Source organism: Ananas comosus, linkage group 1 (genome assembly GCF_001540865.1).
Source record: "Ananas comosus cultivar F153 linkage group 1, ASM154086v1, whole genome shotgun sequence".
In the NCBI taxonomy this organism is placed as follows: Eukaryota; Viridiplantae; Streptophyta; class Magnoliopsida; order Poales; family Bromeliaceae; genus Ananas; species Ananas comosus.
This window is the reverse complement of record NC_033621.1, coordinates 146,841-157,176: the sequence shown is the minus strand read 5'-3', so window position 1 is coordinate 157,176 and position 10,336 is coordinate 146,841. Positions and strand designations below refer to the sequence as shown.

General features: G+C 39.7%; 1 protein-coding gene and 1 pseudogene across 3 annotated transcripts; both read left to right on the top strand.

Annotated features, from left to right (window-relative positions):
* On the top strand, window positions 942–6,118 carry LOC109704697. 3 transcript variants are annotated; one of them, XM_020225621.1, is made up of 8 exons: window positions 942–1,203; window positions 1,664–1,731; window positions 1,812–1,971; window positions 2,189–2,262; window positions 2,562–3,098; window positions 3,379–3,972; window positions 4,059–4,271; window positions 5,301–6,118. In XM_020225621.1, exons 1-8 carry the CDS (start codon window positions 1,167–1,169, stop codon window positions 5,616–5,618), a joined length of 2,001 nt encoding a protein of 666 aa, XP_020081210.1. In that variant the 5' UTR covers window positions 942–1,166; the 3' UTR covers window positions 5,619–6,118. The 3 variants fall into 3 exon arrangements, with proteins under 3 accessions (XP_020081210.1, XP_020081151.1, XP_020081083.1); XM_020225562.1 differs by having other exon boundaries at window positions 1,658–1,731; XM_020225494.1 differs by having other exon boundaries at window positions 1,655–1,731.
* Window positions 8,317–9,508, top strand: LOC109720092 (annotated as a pseudogene).

Genomic DNA, 10,336 nt, shown 5'->3' with positions numbered 1-10,336 from the left:
GGATTTGAACTTGAGACTTCGGATACCAACCACTGAACCTTTTGCTACTTACTCTAGGAACGGTCGGTGTAATGCAATTATTGTTGTTATATATATTTATATATAGGTATATATGTTGGTGTTTGAGTTTTCGAAAAAAGCTAATTATTAGCCACATTGATCAGCATGGTACATGGACATAAATGTGCAAGACACCTGTAGCATAATATTCTCTCTTTCTCTCAATTATTATTATGATGATTATCCTTCTTTGCATTTCCTTTTCAAATGATTTCGAGTATGAAATGAAAATATAATTGAAGTGTTTTTCCTCGAGAAACTTCTGAACAACTGCGGAGTTCCTTGTGGCTTTTGGACCAGATTATTATACGTTATCTAATATGCTAAATAATAAATTCATAGTTTGTATCTGTTAAAACATTTGTGAATTTATTTTCATAAGAAAAAAGAAAAATATTGTATGGATCCACTTTGTAGGCCTCATTGAGGTGATAAAGTACAAATTGAGCTCAACCTCAACACCTGGGTTTGCTACGAGGGCCCGGCCCCTGAAGAGATGCTGCAGCCCAAAAAAGACTAATCATGTGAGGTGATAACCACGAGATTAAATTAACGAAGCAGTTAAGCCAAATGTTGCGGGCTCTCAAGAATGTACCCAAAAATGTCCCCGACTCAAAATGGGCAAAAAATAATTTAATAGTAAAAATCATTAAGAACAATAATACGTCCATCATCGAAACTGTTTATAATCCTTCGCTGGCATTATTTTTTAAGTGCAACTAATTAATTAGTAATTACCTTCCTCCACTATCGCTTGACCTGCCACTGTTATTGTTATGGGAACACTGCTGGGACACTTGGGTGTACGCGTAGCGATTCCACGTCATTTAGTAAACAAATGATTCGCCGCGGTGGTATATGTATCACCGCTCAGCATTGTAGGAAACCCTCTTTGATCCCCAGCTCCCGTGGCGGCTACTTTCCCTTCTCCCCTTCACCTTTCTCTCACCTAGGGTTTTATCCATCTCCACTCTCGTACCCTAGGATCAGAGTTAGGGTTAGGGTTAGGGTCAGGGTCAGGGTTAGGGCTTAGTTTAGGGCTTTGGATCCTCGTCGGAGCTCCCAGTAGATCCCGCTTCTCCTCCGTTCGCCTCCGGATCTGCTACATGGCGGCCGTAGCTTCCGCAGCTCCCGCAGTTGATAGTATCCTTTTCTCGATCCTCTTCATCCTGGCTTTCGGATGCTTTTTAGATCCTTTTCTGGTGCCTTAGCTGCTGAGATCTTCTTGTTTACAGTAATTTTTGCCCTTTTTTGGCTGTTGCTGTTGGTTTCTTGGGGGTTTTGTTTGGGTTTATGCCTAGATCTGGGTTACTGTTCGTACGATCTGGTCTTGTGTGGGCTCGTTGTAGGGTTTCCTCGTTGTGTTTAACGTGAGATATAAATTTCGTACTTTGTTGTGTTATAACTTATAATTCGGCTATTAGCGACTAAGAAGCTAGTTGTTTCCCTTCTCAGCTTATGTTTTTAGACGAACTTTTTAACTTGTAAGGCTCGTGAAGGAAGCTCTTTTATCACTTGTATATAATCGTTCGGGTCATGTTTGAAAGGAACCTCTTTTACTAGCTTGTTGCTCCCTTAATTCATTTTGCTGTGGAAGCTACAGGCTTATTGCAAAATCTTTCGTTGGGTTCTGAGACCAAAACACATGATGTTGCGGAAGTTAACAAAAAGGTACATATTTGATCTTGTACAACATAGAGAGCTGCTTTATTTTGTTTTTATATATTTATGCCGTTTTCATGTTACTGTAGCCTGCTTCAATTGAAAATGGGCCTGCGAATGGTGGGGGAGAAGCAGCGATTGGGGGGATGCCGAAGGAGAGATCGTTGACGCCTGTACTCCCAGATATTATTGATTATAACATGTGTTATGTACCTAATGGATATCCCTCTCCAGCTTATTATTATGGAGGTATTCCAATTTTCCTCTCCGCCCTTCTAAATCGTCATGTAGTTGTATTTGTCTTTCCTCTTCTTTTTTTTTTTTTCCCCTCTCATTGTATTTTTCTGAACCCATACAGCTTGTGTCTTCCTTATTAATTTGCAAAACTGTTGGTCACACGTTAACATGTTTTAAGCATCTCTAAGATTTTTTGCTTTTAGTTTGGTAATAACAATATAATTTGCAGGTTATGATGGTTCTACAAATGAGTGGGATGAGTACTCCAAATACATCAGTCGCGATGGAATGGAGATGCTGCCGGTAAGTTTCTCCTCAAGTTGTTTGCTATTTTACGAGACAACTGTGAAATAACTACTTTGCCAACAGTATCAATTTAGATAGTCCATGATAACTATTTAGGAGAATTAACCTCAAAAGTTCATTATGGTGATTTTTTTTTGATATGCAACTCTAAAAGAAATTCCACATGTTGGTGCTGTAGATTATTTCCCTTCCTCAAATTATAGATCTTACTCATTTTCTTAATGCATAAGTGTGTTTATTTTTGCGCATTGCACAGATATGAGATTTAGCTTTATGTGTTTCTTGTTATGCTACAGGGAATGTATGGAGACATGTACCACCATGGATATGGTTACGCTCCTTATGGTGCTTACCCTTCCCCTGCCTCCCCAGTTCCTACAGTCGGGCACGATGGTCAAATTTATGGGCCACATCCTTATCAGTATCCAGCTCCATTTTACCAGACACCAACGGTGACCAATGCATCAAAAGTGCCAAATCAGACATCTACTACTCAAACTGAGGTATCTACTTCTCCTGCTTCCGATAAGCCGGTTGCGCCTATTGACACGGCGAAAACAGGTTGCAATGGAATTGTGAATGGGATTGCAAACAGGAAGAGTGGCTCAGCGCCTTTTAAAAAGAGCCAGCAATATGTACCTCTGACATCCAATGGATCATATGTTAAAGGAGCTTTGCCAGGTGGGCTTCCTGCCATGCCATTCTTTGACGGGCCTGTTTACTCTAATGGGCAGCATCGACCGAGTACTCCGACCTCAATGCCTTATGTCTTGAAAAATGCTAATACTCCTTTGGCTAGGAATCAGAGCCAGCGCCCATTACCTCATTTGACGGTATGTAATAGGTACTTGGCTATTTTTTATGGCATAGGCACTTATTCTCTTAATTGCATTCAAATGCTAACCAGGTTAATAAAAGGATAGTAATGAGTTTTCATTTTTATATTTTGATTGGCATCAATTTAACTCTGAAGTGCATTTATCTGTACCTCGACCGTATGCCACATCTTCTGGGAAGGGTGTTTCCTTGAGCTTCTAACATTAGAACATTTGATAATGATGTTTTCACTATTATTTATTATAGAGTGGAATTTTGATCTTAATATATTTTCAGGGTATGCATGCTTCTGGGCCCACTCCTGGGATGGGACCAATAGCCCCTGGCTTCGTAAATAGGTTTTATCCAAGCAGCCGATTGTACAATCCGTATGGCAATTCACTTAAAACTGGCTTTGGCTTTGCACCTAATGGTTTCTATTCGAGAACGAATGGTTGTGAAGGGCTTAATGGAAACAGCAAATACAAGCCGAGGAGCCAAGGCAATCTACTCTATGGTTTAGGTTATGAGAGCCAAGATGGATTTTGTGAACTCAAGAGAGGACCAAGAGGCAATGGTTTCTTCAAAAATCAGAAGCCGTTTGGGCCTCTTGCCACAGCTGCTGTGAAGGGATTGAAGCTCTCTTCAACAGGGAAAGAGGATTCTAGCGACATTGTTCCAAATAAGGAGCAATTCAACCGAGAGGACTTTGCTGTGAAGTACTCAGATGCAAAATTTTTTATAATCAAGTCATACAGCGAGGATGATGTTCACAAGAGCATCAAATACAATGTATGGACGAGCACCCCTAATGGAAACAAGAAGCTGGATGCTGCTTATCAAGAAGCTCAGGCTAGAACCGGTGGATGCCCTATTTTTCTCTTTTTTTCTGTAAGTATGAGAATTTACCCTTCAGTGTATTCCCCTTATTTATACTTATTTTTTCTTTAACTTGAAGTCTTTCATTGAATGTTCAGGTTAACACCAGTGGGCAGTTTGTTGGAGTTGCTGAAATGGTGGGTCTGGTTGATTTTAACAAGACTGTCGATTACTGGCAGCAAGACAAGTGGCATGGTTGCTTCTCCGTGAAGTGGCATGTTGTTAAAGATGTGCCCAACAGCATTTTAAAGCACATCACTCTAGAGAACAATGAGAATAAGCCGGTGACAAATAGTCGAGATACACAGGAGGTATAATTTCTGATATATCCAGTTCATTGGCTTAGGGTGTGTTTGGTTACCCTGAAAAAAAATTTTCGGGCTTGAAAATTACTTTTCCAGCGTTTGGTTTGATGTAAAAAAATTTTGCCGGAAAAATTATTTTACGGATTCTACGTAAAAGCAAGCTTTTCGTTTTCCGCCAAATCGCGGNCGATTCGATCGAAAAACAAAAACTCGTGGGGTTGCGTACGCGTGCACAGCGCGGGTAAAGAAAAAGCGCGGTCCACGAGGTCCGCTCCACCCTGTGGACCGCGTGAGGAGAGGTCCATGACCTTTCTCTCTGCCCCTCTTTTATATATATATAATATAATATTTTATTTTAAAATATTATTTATAAATTTATTTTATAGTATTAAATATATATATATATACTATTATATTATATTATATTATATACTTATTGTACAATATATTTTAAATATATTTTATTTACAAATATAAATTATAATATTAGTAATATGATAATTATTATATATTAATAATATATAATATATAAAATAAAAAATATATATATAATAATTTTTTATTTATAACTAATGTTTTCCTTCTTTTTCTTTCTTTTCCTTTCAACCAAACAGCTGTAACGGAAAACTACTTTTTTTTCCTACAAACCAAACGCTAAGAGCGTAAAATTTATTTTCCTCCGAAAATTTTTTTTCCACCGAAATTTTTTTTTCCGCAGTTTTACGTCAAACCAAACAGCCCCTTATTTAAAAGCAGTGGCCTCTTTGGCCTGCTTGTTAAGTGTCATGCTGATTGAGAAAGTGCTTTTGAGTGGGTTCTGCTAGGAGCAGCAGTACTGGCTTTTTGTTTGAAATTCCTCGAGACAGTTTCTTTCCACCACAAAATAGAAACTTCAGATTAGAAAATTTTCTTTTGGCTGCCACAGCAGAAACTCTAAAATTCTAAACCTTGCCCTACCAAGTTGACTGCAATTGAAAGCAGAGAAAGAAGGTAGGCCAAGTAGGCACTTACTATTGTTTTGCTATCGCCCTGCAGGTAAGGCTCGAGCAAGGCCTCGAAATGCTCAAGATTTTCAAGGACCATGTGATCAAGACTTCTATTTTGGATGATTTTGAGTTCTATGAGAACCGCCAAAAGTTGATGCAAGAAAGGAGAGGAAAGCTGCAGCTGATGAAGAAACCTTTGGGCCCTGCTCCAATATTGAACATAGAAACGGTACGCAATGGTGGGCTTGGGGAGGAGAAGCTTCTCCAGGAAAATGGTGTGGCTTCAGCTATTGCCGATGCTTCAGAGGCTGCAGAACCATTGAAAGAAAATCGTGCTGTTGCGAATGGGGTGGCCAATGGCTGTTAGTTTGATGGATTCCTCGTCTATTATCGGCAGCTGTTTGGATAGTTTGGTGGCGATTTAGCGACGATTTTTATCTGGCTACAATTTTTAAGTAGAAGATGTATACAAAGGTACAGCAGAAATCCAGGTTGTGAAAGCTGTAGAGGGTGTTGTTACATGTGGAGCTGTGAGTTGGGGAAAATAAAAAGCTCTTCCGTAATCTTTGGAGCGTGGAGATTCCATTTAAATACGGAGTTGGGTGTGTTTTGCTGCTTTCAAGTGTGTTCTAGAATTAAGCTGGTTTGGTTATATTGTAGTTCCATACTAAGTAGTGTGGGTTTTCAATACCTCTCTAACTTCTGTTTGGGTTAGCTCTCTTCTTTTTTTGGGTTTTTTTTGCCTTTTCTTCTCATGTTGTCTGTGAGCCTTTTCTTCTCCTGTAAATCTATCGTTGTATCTCAGATTGGGAAGCATATAGGATTTTGCTCTAAGGGAGTTGAAAAGATCAGCAAGTATTTTTTTTTTTTAAAAAAACTCTCTTTTTATTTTTATCGAAGTCGTTAGCTATGTTTTTGTATGTTTTGGTTCTTCTTCGAGTTGAAAAGAGCCTGTGCCTCAAGTTTTGAACTATGTTTATTTGTGATTTTTTTTATTTATTATTATTATTATTATTTTTTTGCTGTTTTTGAGTCTTACTCCTCTTGTTCTTTTTTTTTTTTTATTAAGATGCGAGATGGACTAACTAGTGGGCTGTGCGTATTTTCCTGCTCCAGGATTTGAACCAGAGGTTGAAGGTGTCAAACCAGTGGGCTTTATTGTCTCTTCAACTCCTTTTCTATCCGAGTGTAGTCACGAGGAAGGTCACATTCCTGCATTTTTCTGTACGAAGACGGAAGGAAATATTACAAACAACGAAACTCACAAAACTAATTTCACCAGCATCAAGTTACATCAAAACAAACAGAAGAAGTAATTGAATTTAATTTTCAGACTATACGAGTTACGTCAAAACAAACAACCAAAAAATAATCACATTTCAGGAAACCTCAAACATCACTGCACTTGACTTACGTTGGATCTACAGATTCGTCAATCTAAATAGATCCTAACTGTATGCGAACGCTTTTTTTTTTTTTTGTTGAGATATTGAAAAGAAACTTAAAAATTCGATCTGAAAACATATTTTAGTTATTCGAGATCGAGGCTTAATTTGTCTGGATTCAAAATTCGGTGAGCATTGTAGCCAGCTAGGCACCACCCTTTAACTAATGAACATAAATAAATATATTATTGATGTGGCCTTGTGCAAAACCAGAGGGTACATTGGGCATATTAGCAAGCCTATTCCATCTTAGTGTCTCGTCTGCCTCAACGTCTATACAATGGATTACGTATGGGCTATCGTTGTTGTTTTTTTTGCAGCTTTCGTTGTTACTGGAACTATGTGAGTCTCTGAATCACAGTTTCCAATACGACGTAATATATGTATAATCCTGGAGATTGACGCAATTAACACAGATCTAAGTATAAATATATAAAAAAAACACAGATGATAATATAAAAAAATCACATTAATGCTTTAAAAACGGGCTTTTTTAGCAAATAGCCCCCTTACAATTTTTTTTTTTAAATTGGCCCTGTCAAAAAATTTTTTACAAAAATGACCCTGACCCTGCCACGCAAGCGCCACATCAGCGCCACGCGGGCGGGGCTGGGCCAGATGGTTAAGTTGAACACGGTGAACCATTCATTGTGTTCAATATAAAGTTTTTTTATTGGACACGGTGAATCATTCACCGTGTTCAATACAAAATAGCTAAGATCGAAATATTTGTATTGGACATGGTGAATCATTCACCGTGTCCAATACAAATAATTGGACATGGTGAATGGTTCACCGTGTCTAATACAAATACTTCCAACTTAGTCATTGTTGGGGTATTTGTATTGGAGACGATGAACCATTCACCGTGTCCAATACAAAAATCTTGTATTGAACACGGTGAATGGTTCACCGTGTTCAACTTAAATATCTAGGCCTGCCCTGCCCGCGTGGCGCTGACGTGGCGCTGGCGTGGCAAGGGCAAGGCTATTTTTGCAAATAATTTTTGGACGGAGCTATTTTTGTAAATAAGATTTGTCAGGGAGCTATTTGCAAAAAAAGTCCCTTTAAAAATATTTTATGCTTTTATATAATAAAAGAATTATTTGATTGAAAGGTTGTAAATTTTATATTAAATAGTTGTAACGACAAAAACTTCGGCCAGTAAAAATACTGTGTAACAATAACCCTCGTGACCGATCGTTTCTAGAGCAAGTGGCAAAAGACTTGGTGGTTTGTATCTGAGGTTCGAAGTTCAAATTCTAATTGATTTATATTTCCAGCTAAATTTATTTCTAAATAAAATAAACGAAATATATAGCGTGGTACCTATCTCTTGAAGAAAAAAAAAAAAAAAAAAAAAAAAAAAAAAAAAAAAAAAAAAAAAAAAAAAAAAAAAAAAAAAAAAAAAAAAAAAAAACAACAACAACAACAACAACAACAACCCCCCTCGTGCATCAACCCCGCGATAAATGTTGTTCGCGTGTTTCTACACTCCGCATGCATGTACCATCCAAATAATGAAGTTTCCGTTGCATTTCTAATTGCATTCCGCTGGCTAGTATATTACGGTATGTGCGCCTGGTAACTCCAGCTAGCTATAGCGTTGTGAGGGGGAGAGAAAGAGATCAGTTTGGGCTAGAGCTAGAACTGTGTATATAGCCTGCAGGGAGCTTAGCTAGCTTAGTCAATTAATTAATTAATTAATTGGCCCCCAAGAATTCATGTCGATGTCCTCGCACTCAGACCTCTCCGATCAGTCGCTCTGCAGTACTGCCGTGCCGCTGTCTTCGCAGAACGGCCGCCATCGTCCTACCACTAACGGCAATGCCGCCCCGACTGAGGCCGCGATGAGCCCGCCGCCGTCTTCGCAGATCACGGAGCCTAACGGCAGTGCCGGGTCCTCCTTGCCTCTGAAGAACCGTGTTGCCATCGTAACGGGCGGATCGGGCGGCATCGGCAGCGCCATCGCCACCCACCTGGCCGCCCTCGGCGCCAAGGTCGTAATCGGCTACGTCGGCGACCCGGCTCCCGCGGACCGCCTCGTCTCCGCAATCAATTCCTCTGACGCAGCAGGTTGTGTAATTAATAATCCCATTATGTATATATATGAAAGTTTAATTATTAGACCGAGCTAGCTAGCTCGTTCGATCGATCAGTCGGTTGCAGCTGCATGCATGCATGCCTGCCTGCCTTTTCTGTATGTATATATATATGATGTTCAACGCAGGAGGCGGCGGCGGGGGTGCAGGAGCCCACCTATCCGGCGCTGGCGAGGACCAGCTCAGGGCAGTGGGACCGCACCTTCGGCGTGAACGCCAGGGGCACCTTCCTGTGCTGCCGGGAGGCGGCCAACCGCATCGCGCGCGGCGGCGGCGGGCGGATAGTGACGATGTCGTCGTCCAACGTCGGGTCGCTGCGGCCCGGGTACGGCGCGTACGCGTCGGCAAAGGCGGCGGTGGAGGCGATGACGAAGATACTGGCCAAGGAGCTGAAGGGGACGGGGATCACCGCCAACGCGGTGGCGCCGGGCCCCATCGCCACGCCCATGTTCTACGCCGGCAAGACGGAGGAGAGGATCCGGGCCGCAGCCGGGGAGAGCCCCATGGGCCGCCTCGGCCAGCCCGTGGACGTCGCGCCGCTCGTCGGCTTTCTGGCCACCGATGCTGCCGAGTGGGTCAATGGCCAGGTCATTCGAGTCAACGGTGGATACGTCTGAACCATATAATCAATCGAAACATTAATATTCTATATATTTGATCATTCATATTCAGTGCAATATCTCAACTTTTATTCCTTCGTTTTGCCCTTTCCCTTTTCCTCACACCACCAACTCCCCCACCACTTCCTTCTTCTTCTCTCTCTCTCTCTCTCACTCTTTTTATATAAGTGTTCGTGCTTGAGGAATATGTATTGCTTAGTAGATAAATAGTGCGACTAAATATCTAGAATAAATTTTATATTGGCTAAAAAATATATATTGACATTTATATACTTTGTTATACTTTGTTTTATTCAAAAAAGTTGACTTGGTGATTAAATACAGTATTCAATTCTACACATTTAACAACAGTACTCATCATCTATCAAATTTGCAACTTCTCGAATAATTCATATATATAGATATGCAAAATTATCAGATTTTCATGTATTTAAACAAGTACTCTTTCAAAAAGTAAAAAATCATAATTTCTATTTACAATCGTACTAGCTACAAACTTATTATATCGAATAAATTATTCTTAAATAGTTTATTCCAACGTTCGAACAAGTAAGTTAACTTTTGGGAATAAGGATAAATCATCTTAGGGCATATTTGAATGCCAAATTAAATTATCCAGTGATAATCTGCCTAGTATGGAGATTTATTCTAATAAGTGGAGTTGAAATTAATATTCAGTAATTAAATCATCTTAAGGGTTGGAGATGAAATATATTGCTACGTACCTTACAAAATTATACACGCGCGTCAAGATTTGTAAAAGAATACGACTTAATTTTCTATTTTTCAGTCATACACAATCAATTTTATATGACATAAATTGTTAGTAAATATCTCATTCTTAGTATTCTTAGTTTTTTCGGTAAATTTTTATGATTTACTTGAGAAGCTTGTCTGTTTGGTCGATAAAGAGTTTAA